This window comes from Tinamus guttatus, unplaced genomic scaffold (genome assembly GCF_059628265.1).
Source record: "Tinamus guttatus ecotype Peru unplaced genomic scaffold, ASM5962826v1 Tinamus_guttatus_pri_ptg000350l, whole genome shotgun sequence".
In the NCBI taxonomy this organism is placed as follows: Eukaryota; Metazoa; Chordata; class Aves; order Tinamiformes; family Tinamidae; genus Tinamus; species Tinamus guttatus.
Genome location: NW_028288884.1, coordinates 55,063 through 73,934, shown reverse-complemented (window position 1 = coordinate 73,934; position 18,872 = coordinate 55,063). Strand labels below are relative to the sequence as shown.

The 18,872-nt window shown below is 65.8% G+C and overlaps 2 protein-coding genes across 2 annotated transcripts; both read left to right on the top strand.

Moving 5' to 3' along the window:
- The first annotated feature begins 1,390 nt into the window (after positions 1-1,390).
- On the top strand, positions 1,391-8,183 carry CASQ1 (calsequestrin 1). The gene is made up of 11 exons (XM_088529838.1): positions 1,391-1,636; positions 2,736-2,820; positions 3,409-3,509; positions 3,612-3,723; positions 4,241-4,314; positions 4,439-4,569; positions 6,642-6,687; positions 6,939-6,993; positions 7,078-7,178; positions 7,299-7,373; positions 7,941-8,183. The coding sequence occupies exons 1-11, from the start codon at positions 1,391-1,393 to the stop codon at positions 8,091-8,093; spliced, it is 1,179 nt and encodes a 392-aa protein (XP_088385964.1). The 3' UTR covers positions 8,094-8,183.
- Positions 8,184-9,975: 1,792 nt separating this feature from the next.
- Positions 9,976-17,214, top strand: PEA15 (proliferation and apoptosis adaptor protein 15). The gene is made up of 4 exons (XM_088529836.1): positions 9,976-10,083; positions 14,759-14,932; positions 16,503-16,658; positions 17,089-17,214. The coding sequence occupies exons 2-4, from the start codon at positions 14,761-14,763 to the stop codon at positions 17,151-17,153; spliced, it is 393 nt and encodes a 130-aa protein (XP_088385962.1). The 5' UTR covers positions 9,976-10,083; positions 14,759-14,760; the 3' UTR covers positions 17,154-17,214.
- The last annotated feature ends 1,658 nt before the right edge of the window (positions 17,215-18,872 follow it).

Below are 18,872 nucleotides of genomic sequence, written 5' to 3'. Positions count from 1 at the left end.
CATAGCCCATGCTTGGGATGGGGGGGATCAGTCCCTGTGCCCCTCCTTGAGCCACTTTGTAGCCTCCATAAGGTCCCCAGGCTCCAAGGTGGGGTCCCCAATGCCTGGGCTGGTGCCCACTGCGGGGCAACAGGAAGACCAAGCGCTGGGGACGAGGGATGGGGGTCCAGGCCCCCCACCCGGGGGGGATCCGCTTTTCCGCTGAGCCAGTGGTCAGCAGCCCCAGTGGATACCTGATCCAAGGGGACAGAGGTGACAAAATATCATGTCCCCCCGCCCTGTTCCCCGATGACAGAGCTGGGCAGCTGGTGGCCATGGGGCAGGGGGCTGTGGGGAGGGGGAACCCGGCAGCCCTGGTCCCCAAGGGTCCCCAGGGCCTTGCCAGGGTGCTGGACTCCCATCCTGGTGGCCTTAGGGACATCCCCGGAGTGTCCCCATGTCCATCTAGGGACAGTGAGGGCCCCCAAGGCTGCGAGTCCTCAGCACCCATGGGGACCTCAAGGCTCATGTGGGGACCGGCCACCTGGGAGCCCCCCAGACCCGACGGGGACCAAGGGGGCTCCTCGGGGCTGCAGATGGAGATGAGCCACGTGGCGGGGGGCGCTTTGGGGACAGCGGGAAGCCTGTGGCGTCCCCCGTGCTGGTGGCTCTGTGACCCTGGGCTCCGCTCCTTATTTTTAGTCTCCTTCCCCCCCACACCATGTGCCCCCCCCCCCGGCACCTTCTCTCTGGCTCCTTTTTCCTTTCTTAATATGGTGCTGGAGCCCGGGAAGATGGAGGGAAGGAAACAGGCGGAAAAGGAGGGCGACCGCCCTGCCCACCCCCTGTGGCTGCAGGGTCCTGGGGACACTCCGCACCCGACATATATAGGGACGTGACGGGGGAAGGGACGGGGTGGGGACAGGCACCCAGGCCGCCCCCAGCCCCTTTTATGCCCTGTGGCCACGTTGGGACCTGATTAGGGTCCCTGGGCGGAGGGGGAGGGGAGGGAGGGGGCTGCCCCCCCCGTCTGTCTGTCCCTTGGCGCTGGGTGTCCGTCCCCTCGGGCCGGAAGGGGCCGTGTCCGTCCGTCCTCCCCTGGGGCTGACTGGCTGTCCCCCCCCAGGGGGCCGTGTCCGTCCGTCCCCCCCCTCTCCGGGAGCCGGGAAGGAGCCGTGTGTCCAGCCCCTTTTCGGGATCTTTTCGTGCCAGCCAGGTTGTGCCCGTCCGTCTGTCCGTCTGTCCGTGCGCCCCTCCTGCTCCAGGAGGGCCACCGTCCGTCTGTCCCCAGGGCTGTGTCCTGTGTGTGTGTGTGTGTGTCCCCTCCGCGGGGGACATCCCTCCATCCATCCACCCCCGTCCCCGGACGGCACCGCTTCTCTGTCCGTGCATCCACGCGTCTGTGTGTCCCATGTGGGCCTGGCGGTGGGCGCTGGCACTGCTGGCGCTGGTGGCCTTGTCCCCAGGGCCATCGGGGGCCGAGGAGGGCCTGGACTTCCCCACATACGATGGCGTGGACCGTGTGGTGGCCGTCACCAGCAAGAACTACAAGGCGATGCTGAAGCGCTACCCGGTGCTCGCCCTGCTCTACCATGAGCCCGTGGGCAGTGACCGGGCGGCCCAGCGGCACTTTGAGATGGAGGAGCTCATCCTGGAGGTACCCTGGGGACAGGGACACGCTGGGGACGGGGACACGCGGGGCAGGGGGACACATGATGTGGAGGAGCGGGGTGAGGGGGACATGGCGACTGGGATGGCAGGGACATCAGGATGGCCCTGGGGGTACTGGTGGGAGCTGGGGGCACTGCTGGGACCCTGGGGCACTGGTTGGGAGCTGGGGACACCAGTGAGACCCTGGGGGCACCATGGCTTGGTGCTTGGGGACCAAGTTGTTGGGGACATCAGCATGGCACTGATAGGGACTAGATGACCAGGGGACACTGGCATGGAGGACATGGTGTGGACCCAGTGACCAGCATGGCACTGGAGGGGACCAGTGGGGACATGGCGGGGGGGGGGCAGGCACTAGCCCTGGAGGGGGACACAGTGGGAACCAGCCTGATGGCGCTGGAGGCGCCATGGGGACACTGCTGGGACAGGCACCTGCACTGGGGACAGTATCACGGCAGGGGGTACATGGACGGGCAGATGAGGCCACTGGGGCCACTGGCAGAATGAAGGGGCAGCTGACGGGGACCAGGACACCAAGCGCTGGCGGGAAGGGCCGGAGGGGGCGCGGAATATGGGCATGGAGGGGACTGGGAGATAATGGCAAGAGGAGACTGTCACCAAGGGGGCACCAGGGCACCCCAGGGACTGTCACCGGCGGGGTGGGGGGGCACTAATGGAATTGGAGACAGGGACCTGCCCGGGGCCGGGGGGCTGATGGGAATGAGAGAGGGTGGGGGGCACCACCCTGGGGGCACCGGGATACTGGTGGGCAAGGGGGGACCTCGTTGCTCTCAGAGGACCTCGTCGCTGTGGGGGACCTCATCGCCGGGGGGCCCGTTGGTGCCCCGCGGGTGCTGGCGGCCCCAGGAGCTATATTTGCCCTCTCCATACTTGGACTGGGGGCGGGCGGGTGTCCCATGTCCCCCCCCCCAGCACCCAGAATAGCCTGTGGCTGCCCAAGCCCGGCCCGGTGCCAGTGCCACCGGCCAGGGGGACCCGGGGGACACGGCCTGGGGCCAGGGGGCAGCCGGTGGCCCCCCAGGGAACAGACCCCCCCCCCCCCAACATCATGTCCCCCCTCCCAGCTGGCAGCCCAGGTGCTGGAGGACAAGGGCGTCGGGTTCGGCCTCGTCGACTCCGAGAAGGACGCGGCCGTGGCCAAGAAGCTGGGTGAGGGTCGCCCAAAACCCAGCGCCCGGGGGCCCTGCTGGGGGCTGGGGATAGGTCTGGGCACAGGGACCTCCTGGAATCCCCCAATGTCCTGGCCCTGCGACCTCCCAGTACCCCCCAGTTTGTCACAGGGACCCCCCTTTACCCCCATCTGTCACCAGAATTCCCCAGTACCCCCCAGTTTGTCACAGGGACCCCCATTTATCTTCACCTGACACCAGGACTCCCCAGTCCCCCCCAGTTTGGCACAGGAATCCCCATTTAACCCCATCTGTCACCAGGACACCCCAGTACCCCCCCCAAGTTTGGCACAGGGACCCCTGTTTACCTCCACCTGACACCAGGATACCCCAGTACCCCCCAATCTGGCACTGGAACCCCCATTTATCCCCACCTGACACCAGGACACCCCAGTACCCCCCAGTCTGGCACAGGGACCCCCATTTACTCACATCTGTTACCAGAACCTCCCAGTACCCCCCAGTTTGGCACAGGGACCCCCATTTACCCCCAGCCTGACAACCCCCCCAGTTTGGCCCAGGGACCCCCTGGCTCCCCAAGCCCCCCGCTGACGCTGTGGCCCCGCAGGGCTGACGGAGGAGGAGAGCATCTACGTGTTCAAGGAGGATGAGGTGATCGAGTATGACGGGGAGCTGGCAGCTGACACGCTTGTTGAGTTCCTGCTGGATGTGAGTGTCCCCTGGGTCCCCCTCTCCTGGCCCCCAGCACCCGGGGGTCCTGCCGCCCCTCACCTTGCGGGTCCCTTGGGTGCTGACCCCCACCTGTCCCAGGTGCTAGAGGACCCTGTGGAGTTCATTGAGGGTGACCACGAGCTCCAGGCCTTCGAGAACATCGAGGACGAGCCCAAACTCATTGGCTACTTCAAGAACGAGGACTCAGAGCGTATGTAGGGCTGGGGATGGGCATCCTGTGCCCCCCATCCTGACCACAGCCCCGGTCCCAGGCCCTTTCTCCATTCGTCTATCAACATCCGCATGTGGCTCTCCATGCACATGTCCCTCTGTCAGGTTTCCACGCATCCTTCCATCCATGCATCCACCATGCATCCATTCACCCACTTATCCATCCATGCTCCTATTATCCACCCATCCACTTACCCATCCATCCATCTATCCATCCATCCATCCGTACATGTCCCTAGCTCTCCACCCCTTACAACACCCCCCTCCATCCTCCCCATTCCTGGACCAGGGACTGCCTGCAGATCCTCTAGTCCTGACCTAAAGGCGGGGACAGAGTGAAGGGGACAATGTTGGCACGTGGCACCGATCAGGATCGCCTTGGACATGTTAGGAACCTCAGCATGGGGCATGCAGAGTGGAGCCGGGGCCACCAGGATGTGTCTGGGTTGAGGGTGCTGGTGCCTGGTGTCTGCTCTGACCCACTGCTGCTCCTGCAGACTTCAAGGCCTTTGAGGAGGCAGCTGAGGAATTCCACCCCTACATCCCCTTCTTTGCCACCTTCGATCACAAGGTACGGGGGTCCTGGGAACAGACAGAAGGTCACTCATCATTGTGGGAGAGGGTCCCGGGAGGGCAGGGGCAGCCCCCGTGCCAGCACCCACGGGAGGCTCAGGGACCTCTACCATCTGCCCAAGGTGGCCAAGAAATTGACGCTGAAGCTCAATGAGATCGACTTCTATGAGCCCTTCATGGAGGAGCCAGTCACCATCCCGGACAAGCCCAACAGCAAGGAGGAGATCGTGGAGTTTGTGGAGGAGCACAAGAGGTAACAGGACCCTGGGGGACCAAAAGGCGTCCAGGGACTGGGAGGAGTGGCCGACCAAACCGGGAGGAGTGACTGACGCTCCCGAGGGCTGCGCTGCCATTGGGAGAGACCTGGACAGGATGGAGAGTTGGGCAGAGAGGGACCCCATGAGGTTCAACAAGGACAAGTGCAGGGTGCTGCACCTGGGCAGGAAGAACCCCAGGTACCAGCACAGACTAGGGGTTGACCTGCTGGAAAGCAGCTCCGCAGAGAGCGACTTGGGAGTCCTGGTAGACACCAAGTTCCCCATGAGGCAGCAGGGTGCCCTTGTGGCCAAGAAGGCCCATGGGCTCCTGGCTGCAGCAGGAGGAGCGTTGGCAGCAGGGCCAGGGAGGGGATCCTGACCCTCTGCTCAGCCCTGGGGAGGCACCTGGAGCTTTGGGGGCAGTTCTGGGCTCCCCAGGACAAGAGGGACCTGGAGCTGCTAGAGAGGGGCCAGCACAGGGCCACGAAGGTGATGAAGGGACTGCAGCAGCCGTTGTGTGAGGAAAGAGTGAGAGAGCTGGGCCTGTTCAGCCTGGAGAAGAGAAGGCTGAGAGGGATCTGACCGACATGTTCAAGTACCTGAGGAGAGAGTGTAGGGAGGATGGGGCCAGGTTCTTCTCCGTGGTAGCTGGTGACAGGACAAGGGGTGATGGGTGTAAGCTGAAGCACAGGAAGTTTAATCTCCATGTGAGGAAGAACTTCCTTCCTGTGAGGGTGCCAGAGCCCTGGCACAGGCTGCCCAGAGAGGCTGTGGAGGCTCCTTCTCTGGAGATCTCCAACCCGCCTGGATGCTGCCCTGTGCCCCTGCTCTGGGTGTCCCTGCTGTAGCAGGGGTTGGACTAGATGGTCTCTGGAGGTCTCTTCCAACCACAACTGTTCTGTGATCCTGTGAAGGAGGGGTGGCTGCTGTGGGGTGGCTGTAGTGAGCTGGTTGCCATGGGGAGCACGTTGCCATGGGGATTTGGTTGCTGGCTGAGCTTGTCGCCATTGGAGATTGTTGCCATGGATAAGTCATTTTGCTGTAGGAAAATTATCCTTGTGGGGAGGTGGTTGCTCTGGGAGGGGGTTGCCGCGGGAAATGGTTTCCATGAAGAGGTGGTTTCCATGGGAGGTGGTTCCCATAGGAAGTGGTTGCCATGGGGAGGAGATGGTCATGGAAGGAGGTTTCCATGGGAGGTGCCTGCCATGGGGAGGTGGTTTCCATGGGAGATGGTTCCCACAGGAGGTGGTTTCCATGGGAGGTGGTTTCCATGGGAGGTGGTTGCTGTGGGAGGTAGTTGCCTGCCATGGGGAGGTGGTTTCCATGGGAGGTGGTTCCCATAGAAAGTGGTTTCCATGGGAGGTGGTTGCTATGGGAGGTGGTTGCCATGGGAAGTGGTTGCTATGGGAGGTGGTTGCCATAGGAGGTGGTTGCCGTGGGACATGGTTGCTGTGTGCGGTGATTTCCATGGGACATGGTTGCTCCAGCCAAGGTGCCCCATTTCAGCCCCATTTCAGCCACCCACAGTCAAGGGCACCCGTCACCCTCCTCCAGAGAATCAGTGGGGACAGTCCCCGCCTGGAGCGGGATCGGGGAGGTGACACCAGGCAAAACAAGTTTGTGAGGTCTCAGCTTGCAGGTCCCAAAGAGGGGGTGACCGTGGTGTAAAGGCTGGAGGGGAAGGGGTTCCCACCGGTCTCATCCGCCGGGAGCGGGACAGGCAGCGCAGGGGTTAAGGCCCCGGGGATTGTGTCTGGCAGCGACATTCCGGCCGCCTCTTCCCTCTAATCCCCTCGGATCAAGCTGCCCCCCCGCAACCGCGACCTCGATACGGCAGGAGCGCGGGGGGGGGAGGGATGTGGCCCCCCTCGGCCCTGGGACACTTTGGGGCTGGGGGATCCCCGGGATGGGCCCGGTCCCGCCAGCCCCCCCCGGTGTGTGGGGCTGCCCCCGCTGAGGGCAGAGCCGTGCGGGGCGCGGGGCGGCCGTGGGGGCTGCGGTCGCACCCCACATTTTGGGGGGGGCAGTGCCGTGCCTAGGAGGGGCCCCTGACCCCCCCCTTTTGCAGGGCGACGCTGCGGAAACTCAAGCCCGAGAGCATGTTCCAGACCTGGGTGAGTGGGGGGCGGCGGGGACGCGGCGGGACGGGACCCCCGGGGTGACACCCACGAGTGGGGGGTGCCCGGGACCTGCCCTCCGCCCCCCTGCAGGGACCCCGGGCGCCCCAGCTGTGTCCTGCCCCCCCCATCACCCTGGCTCGGTGGGGACACCCCCCTCAGGACCGTCCCCCTCGCAATGGGGACGTGGGGACAACCCCCAGCCACTCCTCGGCGGTGACACTGGATGTTGTCCCCCCCCCACCCAGGAGGACGACATTGACGGGATCCACATCGTGGCCTTCGCTGAGGAGGATGATCCGGGTAAGGGGGTGGCGGGGTGGGATGAGGGGCAGTCTCCAGGGACGGGAGGCCCAGCTGCTTCTCACCATGGTGCCCCTGGCCCAGATGGGTTCGAGTTCCTGGAGATCCTCAAGGACGTGGCCCAGGACAACACGGACAACCCAGACCTCAGCATCATCTGGATCGACCCTGAGGACTTCCCACTGGTACCCACAGGGCGTCATCCCACTCCTCCCAGCGCTGTCCCCGTCCCTCCCAGGGGTGACACCCCACGGGGTGACGTGGTGGCCCCGCGGGGTGACTCACGGCTGTCTCTCACCCTCCAGCTCGTCCCCTACTGGGAGAAAACCTTCAACATCGACCTGTCCCGGCCCCAGATCGGAGTGGTCAACGTCACCGACGTGAGTGTTCCTGTCCCCACCCCCCCGGGCCAGGACCTGCCAGTGACCTTGTGGCTGAGGCCCGATGGGCTCATCACACATGTGGCCTCGAAGGCTGCACTGTGGGAGCCGCTGGCTGCTCCGTTCTCATGCCGCCCCCATCCTGGAGCCCCCACGGTGCCGGGGTCACAGCACGTCCTGCCCGTCCCTCCCACCGCGCGAGTCTCACGGCCCCATCCCAGCTCCAGGTCCCCTTCCCTGTCCCACGTCCTCGGGTCCCCTCCACATTCCATAGCCCTGTCCCATGGCTGGTGTCCCTATACTGTCTCCAGTCCCCATCCTGTGGCCGATGTCCTGTCCCTTCTCCCCATCCCATGGCTTGTACTCCCATCCTATGCCTGGTCCCCATCCCACGGCTGGTTTCCCCATCCTGTCCCCATCCCACAGCTGGTGTCCCCATCCCCATCCCATGGCTGCCCCAACCCTGTCCCCAGTCCCCATCGTATGGCTGCTTCCCCATCTTGTCCCCGTGCCTGTCCCATGGCTGGTGTCCCCATCCTGTCCCCGTCGCATGGCTGCTGTCCCCAGGCCGACAGCGTGTGGCTGGAGATGGCGGACGAGGACGACCTGCCCAGCACGGCCGAGCTGGAGGAGTGGATCGAGGACGTGCTGGAGGGCGAGATCAACACCGAGGACGATGACGACGACGACGATGACGACGACGACGATGATGACGACTAGGCCCAGGGCCGGGCTGGGCTGCGGCCCCCTCCTGTGTCCCCATCCCCGTCCCGGTGCCGCTCGAGCCATTAAAGACCCCAAGGAACCAGATTTCCCTGTGCAAACTCCTCCATGCCAGATCCCTGTGCAATGACATCCCCGTGGGACGTCCCCCAAGAGACCCCGTGGACGAGATCTGTCCCCTCATGCGCAAAATCCCCAGGTGAAAGCCCTTGTGCAAGACCCCCCTGAGAGATCCCCCTCCAAGACCCCTGTGTGACCCACCCCGCCATGTGACACCCGGGGGCTGGGGTTTCCCTGGGCTTTCCCACGTCCTGCTAAGGGGAAACGTCTGGGTGGGAGGGACAGTGACACTTTGCGGATGGTGACACCACAGGGATGGTGACACATGGGGGGATGGTGACACCCAGGCAGGTGATGACAAGCCTGTGGCGATGGGGACACTGCAGAAGTGGGGACTGCCATGGAGACATGTGCAGGGGGACATGAGGGGACCCATGCACAGAGACCACCCGCTCACACGCGTATGAGTGTGCAGGGACGGGTGTGTGCGCGGGTGACGCGCCTGAAGCGCCGCCTGTTCCCGGGACCTGTCCCCTAGGGCTGCGCGCTGTGACCGGCGCACACTGTTCACTCTCGCACACCCGCCAGCCCCAGACACGCACCCCTGCACACTCACAGGCCCCCTCACTCACACACACAACCCGCTCCACTGCACACCCGCTGTGCACACTTACGCCTTGCACGTGGCCTTGCACACACCGCCTGTGCACACCCACACCCCCATGCACACTCACAACCTCTGTGCACACTTACACACTGTGTACCCTTGCACACTTGCACCCCCCACACACACCCTGCATGAGGCCTTGCACACCCGCAGCCCCCACTCACACCCCCACCGCAGGCCTTGCACACTCATCTCCTGCCACGCACCACCCTGGCCCAGGCCGGGGGGAAGTGAAAGGCCCAACTGGAGCCAGTTCCTCTTCCTGCCCCCTCCCAGGACCTTGTTGGGGGGAGGACACGGCCGGGGGTCGTGGCTGGAGTCCCTTCAATAACACGGCCCACCCTGGGCCCCTCGCACCTCTGCCCACCCTATGATGCCACCGCACGTGTGTGTGTCCTTCCCTGACCTCCACTGCACCTTGCACAACCGTCCTACCAACAGCCTCACAACACCGTCACGCTCGCACGGTCAAGTCGCAGGGTACGTGCACTCACACCCGTGTGCAGCCGAGTGACAACATTCGCACTGCCACTTGCATCCCCCGCACAGTCACCTGCACACGGCAACCTCGCTCGCACACTCACCCCAACTTCACACTCGCACCACCAGCCTCCCTTGCACACTCAACCCCGCATCATCGCACTCCCACTCGCACAGTCACCCCCGTGCTGCCACCTCGCTCGCACGGCCACCCTGCGGCGGTGCCAGGGGGTGGCACAGCCGCATGCTGTCACCCGCGCACACTCACACTCAGCACCCCCCACACTGCCCCTTGACCTGCGCTTGCGCATCCCCCCCACACTCACCCCAATACTCACACTCACCCCCACAGTCACACTCACACACATATTACACACTCACACATTCTCACACTCACACACTCACACTCACACTCACATGCTCACACACTCACACTCATGGCGGCCTAGACCCCCCCAGCGGTGCGGCCCTGGGCGGCCCCGGCTCCCGGAGCGGCTCCCGCTCCCGGTGCGGATCCCGCTCCCCGTTCGGATCCCGCTCCCCGTTCGGATCCCGGTGCGGATCCCGCTCCCGCTGCCGGTGCCGGCGGCGCCGGGGGCGGCCCCGGGGGAGGGAGGCGGCGGCGGGAGGCGGCCCCGCCCGGCGCGGCCCCGCCCGGCGCGGCCAGAGCGGCAGCCGCGCGGCACCGAGCGGCCGCACCGGCACCGGCACCGGCCCCGGCCCCGCCCGCGCAGCCCCGGCCCCGCCACCGGCCCCGCCACCGGCCCCGGCCCCGCGCCGGTAAGTGCGGGGCGCCGCGGGGGGGGCGCTGCCCGCCCCACCGGAACCGCATCCCGGGGTGGTGGTGGGGGGGGGACCCGCGCCCCGTCCCGGTGCTGCCCGGGGTCCCCGCCCGCCCCGCGCGCCCCGCCGGGCCGCGGAACCCCCGGGGCGCCCCCCTCCCCCCGCTAATCCCCCCCGTCGTGGCTGCCCCTCCCCCGTAAGGGTCGTGGTGCCCCCCTCCCCCCGCCCCCGTCCCGGTTGAGACCCCCCCCCGGTAAAGGCGCCCCCCGCCGGGGACATCCCCCCCGGCCCGGTAACGCGCGCGGGGCCCGGGCAGCCTCCGTCCAGCCCGGCCTCCCCCCGCGCCTCCCTGCCCGGCTGCGGGTGGGAAGGGGTTAACGGGGCAGGATGCCCCCCTGCCCCCCCCCCGCCCCGGGTTAAGGGGGTGCCGGACCCCCCCATCCCCCTCCGTGTCTGCCCCCTCCCCGGGTCCCCTCTGTCCCTTGCACTTCCCCTTTCAATCTGATGCCCGCGGGAGGGCCCGAACCCGTGACCCACCCGTGGCCACGCGGGGGAGGGGGGACAGGGGCAGGGCCGATGAACCCCCTCCCCGGGTTATGTCACCCCACGGGTACCTTATGGCATCCCCAAGTTCGTGGCAGGGTCCCCTGGGCGCCCCCCTCCTGTCCCCTTGGTGCCATCTGGTCCCTCTGGCCCTGTCAGTTCCCTTGGTGCTACCCAGGGGGGCACTGGGTCCTCCCCTCCTGCCGGTCCCCTCGGTGACCCCTGGTCCCCCATGTCCAGCTGCTCCCGTCGATGCCAGGCTGGTCCCTGTCCCCACCCAGTCCCCTTGATGGCACCAAGTAGAGGCGGGCACAGTGTCACCCATCTTTCCTGGTATCCTCAATGTCACCCAGTGCCAGTGTCCCCCATCCCCACACGGTCCCTTTGATGCTGCTCTGTCTCCTGGATGCCATCTGGTGCCCCGGGCACTGTGTCCCCTGTCTCCTCCCAAGTCCCCCCGATGCCACTGGGGATGATGGCAGCCCCGTCCCCCATCTCCACCCCGTCCCCTCGATGCCACCTGCTCCCCTTGATACCCCCGCAATCCTCTTCTCAACCGTGTCCCGTCAGAGCCACCCAGTCCTGCATCTCCACCGGGTCCCCTCAGTGCCACCCCCCAGAACAGCCATATCGGCATGGGGACTGGGGACGGGGACAAGTGGTGACACGGTGTGTGGGGGAATGCATGTGACAGCGACACCAGCTCCATGGCTCCATGCCTCAGTTTCCCCCGCTCCCCTGGGAGGGATGAGGGCAACGATGCTGCGGTGGGTGATGGCAGCAGGACGGCATCCGAACCGGGGGGTCCCGACGCCCCAGAGTGCCTGTGGGAGAGGGATGAAGGGGACTCGAGGAAGAGGAGGCCCCGGGGGACGGGGACACGCGGGGAAGCCGCGTGCCGGGGCCGCCCGGCCCGGCGTGGCCCATTGGGCCAGAGCCGCCTCTTCCGCCCCGCGGCCCCAGGAAGGGGAGGGCTGGGGGGGACACGAGTCATTTCCCCCCCCACAGCCGGCGTTTCCGGCCCGGCCGCGGCCAAGTGGACACGGTGCGGGGGGAGAGGGCGGGGGGGGGCACTGAGGCAGGTTGGGGGGGCTCATGGCCCCCCCCAGTGCATCCCTGTCCCCAGAATGTGCCACATGTCCCCCCCCCCCCCGGCCTGTGCCTTGCACGTGCCTGTACGAGGTGCCGGGAGCCACCAGATGTGGGAAGGGGGGACAGGACGAGGCAGTGCCCCCCCGTCCGCAGGCCGGGCTGTCCCCCCCCGCCGTGGCGGGGACGTGGGGACGTCGTGCCCAGGCTGGCACGGCGCCGGCGCTGAGCTCAGCGCAATCCGGTGGGTGCTGGGGGGGCTGGTGCTGCCACCCCCCCGTCCCCGTCCTCGTCCCACGGCCTCCAGTCGGGTCCTGCCGGCAGAGGGGAAACTGAGGCACTAGGGGCGGGAAGCAGGAATCGCCCCTCTCCAGGGATCCGTCTCCATCACCCCCTTCCCGGGACCCCTTGGAGCTGGGGTGGGCCCAGGCGTCCGCCTCTGCCTGCTGCCTTTCCCGGGGGAGGAGGGGGTGACATCTAGGGAGGGGTCGGAGGACAGCGGGCACGGCCATCTGTCACCCCCGCCCGTCTTGTGGCGGCCGAGCTGAGCACCCGCCAACTCGGTGCATGCGGTGCCGGACGCCTGTGGCCGTGACTCAGTTTCCCCCCCAGCGCGGGTGATGGGGGGTGCGGGGCAGGGTGACTGTGTCCCCGCCGTGTCCCGCCGTGTCAGCGCTGCCATTGTCCCCTGGCTGCACAAAGGCCCCTTGTCCCCCGGCTCATTGTCCCCTGGGCTTTTGTTCTGGCCGGGGGTGATGGCGACGGGGGTGGGGTGTGAAAGCGACCGGGGCCGGGAGGGGGGGAGGGCTGGGAATGAGTGAGGGAGAGGATGGAGGGAGGAAGGCCGAGGAGGAGGGGGGAAGGGAATGGCGGGGGGGCCGCGCCGGCCTCGCCGCCTCCTCCCCATCCCGATTATTTCCATCTGGCCGCAGGAAACTGGGCCCGGCCAAGCGGCTCTGGCTGTGCCGGATCCGGGCCCCGAGTTCCGTCCCCACCTCCCCGGCTCCCCCCATCCTTGGGGGCCTCTTGTCACCCCCTCAATGTGGCCACCCCCAAAATGGGGGGGGGGCGGGGAGGAGGGGCAGCTCCCCCTTGCCCTCCGGCCAAATCCCGGGATGGAGCCCAGGCGTCCTGGGCCCGCGTGTCCCCCCGCCCCGTGCCCGCCCGCCTCGAAGAGGGGGCCCAGGCGTCCGGCTCGGTGCCCCCCGCACCTGTGCGAGCCTCGATGGACGGAGCGGGAGCACAAAGGGAGGAAGGAAAACGGCGGCCAGAGCCGCCATCCTGCCCCCCCTCCCCGCATCCTGCCTCCCCCCCCGCCCCGTGCAGCCACCGCGGCGGGGACGGGGACCCCGGTGGGGTCACGAGCCCCGTGTGTCCCCTGCCCCAGCCTGCGACAAGCGACTGCAGGGGGGGGGGCAGGTCGTGTCTGGGGGGGTCCCCGCTGTGGGGGCCCAGGAGTCCCCCTCCCCCCCCAGCACCGAGGGGGGGGTTGGGGGTGAGAGGGCAGCCCCCCCCCCCCCCCCCCCGCTTCCCTGTGCCCCCCGGGGGTCGTTGTGAATGGCCGCTGGGGCCCCGCCCCTCGTGCATATTCATGAGGCGATTTGCATAGACCCTGTGAATGGTGGCGGGGGACCCTGTTTCCTCCCCCCACCCCCAGCCATGTGGGGACAGTGGGGGGGGACACCCCAGGGTGACCTGGCACAGGTGGCACCCAGGGGTGGGGGATGCCACTCACCCTGGGGTGGGGACAAATGACAGGGGGGTGGGGAGAGGGTGCTGAGTGTGGGTGACATGTGGCACCCAGGGGGAGGACAGCAGCAGGGACATCCTCAGGTGGGGACGGTGTGTGGGACACCCTGCGGTGGCAGTGCCAGCCTTGGAGTGACAGGGACCTCGAGGCGCCTGTACCTCGCGGTGATTCCGGCAGGTGGGAGGTGTTGGTGCGAGTGTGCGGGTGGGTGTGCGGGTGTGTGCCGTGCCGGGTAGGTGTGCGTGGGTGTGTTGGGGCCCGGCTGTGTGGCGGTGCGCGCAGTTGGGCTGTTGCCCCGTGCGGGTGTTGGTGCCGCGTGTGTGTGCGTGTGGGCGGGCGGGTGGGTGTACGTGTGCCTGGCAGCTTGTGCTTCGTGCCTGTCTCTGCCGAACGCTCTGTGTGTGTCCCCACGTGTGTCCCCATGTGTGTCCCCCCCATGTGTGTCCCTGCCACCTGGGGCGGGGCTGAGTGTGCCCTGGGGCCCCCGAGGGGGTTGGGGTGTTTTGGGGGGGTCCAAAGGAAGGGGGCACCGGGGGCTACAGCAAACGCGTCCTTGGGCAGTGGTTGCCACGGCAACCGCGGCTCAACGGGAGAGACGGTGATGGGGACCAGGGATGGCGGCGAGGGGGGGTCGGGGATAACCCCCCCCATGGGCAGGAAGGGAGCTCTGTGCAAGTGGGGACTGTGCAAGGCCAGGGTGGGTGTGCAAGGAGCACGGTGCAAAGGGAGGGGGTCTGTGCAAGGCCAGGATGGGTGTGAAAGGAGCACGGTGCAAAGGAAGGGGATCTGTGCAAGGCCAGGATGGGCGTGCAAGGAGCACAGTGCAAAGGAAGGGGGTCTGTGCAAGACCAGGATGAGTGTGCAAGGAGCACCGTGCAAAGGAAGGGGGGTCTGTGCAAGGGCAGGGTGGGTGTGCAAGGAGCATCATGCAAGAGGGAGTCTGTTGAAGGCCACATGAGTGTGCAAGCAGCATCATGCAAGGGGGGATCTGTACAAGGTGGGGGGGGTCTGTGCAAGGCCACATGAGTGTGCAAGCAGAACTGTGCAAAGGGGGGAGCCCCCACACAAGGCGGCAGCGGTGGCCGTGACGGGGGGGGATGGCGGGTGATGGGGATGGGGGGGGCGGGCGGCGCCAGCCCCCGGGCGCGCGTGCAGCCGCGTGGGCGCCCATGGCCCCGGCCCTGTCACATCCCATGAGCGTCACATGAGTGACGGGCCAGCGGAGCGGCGCGCGGCGCGGGAGGGGGAGGCTGAGGCCGGGCCGCTCGTGACGTGCGTGTCCCCGCGCAGCCATGGCCGAGTACCGCAGGCTGTGCGAGGAGCTGGCGCAGAACATCACGGCCGAGGACCTGGAGCAGCTCAAGTGCGCGTGCAAGGAGGACATCCCGAGCGAGCAGAGCGAGGCCATCGCCACCAGCCACCACTGGTTCGCCTTCCTCGAGCAGCACGGCAAGCTGGACAAGGGTGAGCCCCATCCGTGTCCCCATCGCTGGCCCTGTCCCCTGCCCCGCTTCCTTTTTGCTGTCCTGCTCGCCTTCCCTCATCCCTGTCCCCGATCCCTGTCTTTTTGCTCTTCCCCATCTCTGTGCCCTGATCTCTGTCCCCTGTCTTGCCCCTCGTTCCTGTCCGCCACCCCAATCCCTGTCCTGATCCCCATCCGTGTCCTTGTCCTCTGCCTCAATTCCTTTTCTCTGTCCTGGTCTCCTTTTCTGATCCCTGTCCCCTGCCTCGATTGTTGTCACTATCATGGTCCCCAGCCTGACGCCCATCCCCATCACCGGTCCTTGTCCCTTAATCCCAATATCTGTCCCGTGTTCTGGTGCCCATTGCTGTTCTGTCCCCACCACTGATCTCTGTCCCTTGATCCCAATCCCTGTCCCGTCCTGATCCCCATCACTGTCCTGTCCCCATCATGGCTTCCTGTCCCTTAATCCCAGTCCCTGTCCCCAGTCCCCAGTCCTGGTCTCTGTACCCTGTTGCTGCCCTGCTTGTCCCAGTCCCTTTCCCTGTCTCCACCCCATCCCCTATCCCCAGTCCTGGTCCCTGTTCCCTGCCTTAAATCTCCATCCCCTGTCCTGTCCCCACCCCTGTCCTGCTTCCAGTCCCAGACCTTGTCCCAGCCTCCATCTACATCCCTACTCCCGCTCCGTATCACCTACTCCCGTCTCCTGTCCCAGGCCATGTTCCCACTAGGGTCCTTGTGCCCTTCCCTTGTTCCCGTCCCCATCCAGTCCCCCATCCCCACTCTGCTGGGGCCCTGCAGTGCCCTCCCGCACACTCTGGCATGCTCCTTGGTGCTCCTGGCATGCACCCTGCTGCACGCTCCTGCCTGCTCCTGCACCCTGCTGCATGCTCCTGTGTGCTCCTGCACCCTGCTGCATGCTCCTGCACCCTGCTGCACGCTCCTGCATGCTCCTGCCTGCTCCTGCACCCTGCTGCATGCTCCTCAGTGCTCCTGCACCCTGCTGCATGCTCCTGCATGCTCCTGCACCCTGCTGCATGCTCCTCGGTGCTCCTGCACCCTGCTGCACGCTCCTGCCTGCTCCTGCACCCTGCTGCATGCTCCTCAGTGCTCCTGCACCCTGCTGCACGCTCCTGCACGCTCCTGCACCCTGCTGCATGCTCCTTGGTGCTCCTGCACCCTGCTGCACGCTCCTGCCTGCTCCTGCATGCTGCTGCACCCTGCTGCATGCTCCTGTGCGCTCCTGTGTGCTCCTCTACGCTCCTGTGCGCTTCTGGATGCTCCTCTATGCTCCTCCATGCTCCTGCACCCTCCTGCATGCTCCTGTGTGCTCCTCGGTGCTCTTGTACCCTTCTGCATGCTCCTGTGCGCTTCTCCATGCTCCTGCACCCTGCTGCATGCTCCTCAGTGCTCCTGTATCCTGCTGCATGCTCCTGTGCGCTTCTCTATGCTCCTGCACCCTGCTACACACTCTTCTACGCTCCTGCGTGCTCTTCCATGCTCCTGGGTGCTCTTGTACCCTTCTGCATGCTCCTGTGCACTCCTGCACGTGCTCACGCCGCTGTCCCGCAGACGACCTGTCCTACATCGAGCACATCTTCGAGATCTCGCGCCGGCCCGACCTGCTCACCATGGTGGTGCAGTATCGCACGCACGTGCTCAAGATCTCCGAGGAGGACGAGGTGGACACCAAGCTCACCCGCATTCCCAGCGCCAAGAAGTACAAAGGTGGGAACCCGCGGGGACCCCCTTGTCACCCAGGCCGGTGCCAGGGACCCTCCTGTGACCCTGGGCATGGCCATGGTGTGTCTGTCCCCAAGGGAAGTGCTAAAACCATGAGATCAACTCCAGGGACCCCCTTGTCCTCCAGGGCAGTGCCAGGACCTCTACAGCAGTGTCAGGGCTGCCCTTGTCCCCAGGGGCTGGACCAGGGACCCTGCTGTCCCCAGCGGTAGTGCCAGGACCCCTCTGTCCCCCGGGGCAGCACCAGGGGCTCCCTGTTACCCAAGACAGTGCTAGGGACCCCCTTTTTGTCACCCAAGAAAATGCCAGGGACCCCCTTGTCACCCAGGGGGGTGCCAGGACTCCCCCCCACCCCGACTCCTCCTGTCACGGGGGGGGGACACGGAGGCTCCCGTTGACCCCCCTGTCTCGGCAGACATCATCCGGCAGCCCTCGGAAGAGGAGATCATCAAGCTGGCCCCCCCGCCCAAGAAAGCCTGAGCAGGGGGCGAGGAGGAGGAGGAGGACGAAGGCTGCGGCCCCCGTGTCCCCCCGCCGCCCCTCCCAGCCCCGGGCCGGGGGCGGGGGGGGCCGCCACGGGCACTAACCCGGCCCCCCCCGGGCGGCTCTGCGTGTGTGTGCGTGTGTGTGGGGGGGCTTCGCTATTCCCAGGGACCCCGCACCCCCCCATCCCCCCCCCAAAAAAAACCCACTGGGGTGGGGGACGGGCATTGGGACCCCCCCTCCCCAACGGCAACGCCATGGAGGGGGGGGACAGGAACCAAGAGGACATCGAGGGGAGGGGGCGAAGGACAGGGCACGTTGTGACAGGGGAGAGCGGGAGTGGGGGGGGTATTTACTGCCCCCCCCCCAAAGACAGGACAGAGGATGGAGTGAGTTTGTGAGGCCTCAGTCCATTAGGAGCGGTGGGGGGGGTGCTCTGCACCCCCCCCACTCTCAATGGGTGGCCATGGGATGGGGTTGAGGAGGTGACATTGTGGGGGGCAGTGAGATGTGACCCCCCCCAGTGGTGGCAATGTTGAATGGGGAGGGGCCCTCCCAAAAGCCACATTGATTTTGGGGGGGGGGGGGGGGTGCTCCCAGGCCCCCCCAGTGCCATAGTTGGGGGGTGACACTGGACTGGGGGGGAAGGTCCCAAGGGGATATTTGGGGTTCAGCAGCTCTAGCTACTAACCGGGGTGGGGGGGGGGGCAGGCATCAAGGGCTAGCTGGGGGGGGCACCGGAGAGAGTTTATGTTAATATATTTTATTTAATAAAAGCTAAAACCCGCAGAGCGCCTGTGTGCGGCCGCCGGCTCGTCTGTGTCCCCCCGTCCCCTGTGTCCCCCGCTGTCCCCTATTTATCTATTTATTGTCTCCAGTACCGGGCCTGTATCCCACTCCCCCGACCCGAGACCCCCGCCCTATGTGTTTCTTGTTGCAAAAAATGACTGTTTTTGGTCACCCCCCTCTTCCCTGCAAGGCAAGAGTGTGCGGGGGGGGGCAGAGAACGTGCTGGCAGGGGGCACCCATGGGTGGGGGGCACAGGACGGAGGTGTCCCCCCCGCCCCCAGCCCCAGAGCTGGCACCCGTGGGTGCCCCTCAGCCCTTGGTGGCCACAGGGGGGAACACGGGGACCCTGCGCTGTCCCCTGCCAGCCCCCGCCCCGGTGCCCCCTGCTCTGACCGCGCTAACTGTGTGTACATATATCTTATAAATAGATGAATATGAAAGCACGGAGGGTCTCGTGGCTCTGTAAGGGGGAAGCAACGTGGGTGAAAACGCAGCAAAAATGGGTAAAACAGGGAGGGGAGACACAGCCCCCACCCCAAGGGACCCCCCAAAGCAGAGTCGCAGCAGCCGCATCTCTCCATTGGTTTTTATTGCATTTATATATAATATATATTCAAACTTTTACAATAATTTTAACTTGATAACATCCGAGTTCAATTTATTTTTTAATACATATAAAATTAGGCCTCTAACCAGTGATGGGGTGGAGAAGGGAAATCCTTGCCATAGCTTCCAAAAAAATAAGAGATTTCCTTAAATCCTTTAAAGTAACAGCCTTTCCTTAAAAGTAACAGCCTTTCCTTAAAAGTAACAGCCTTTCCTTAAAAGTAACAGCCAAAAAAAAAAAAAGTTAAAGGAACTTCCCTGTGTCCTCTGAGCTATGGTGGATGCCCTGGTCCCCTGGTGACAGGAGGGGACAGTGGGGGC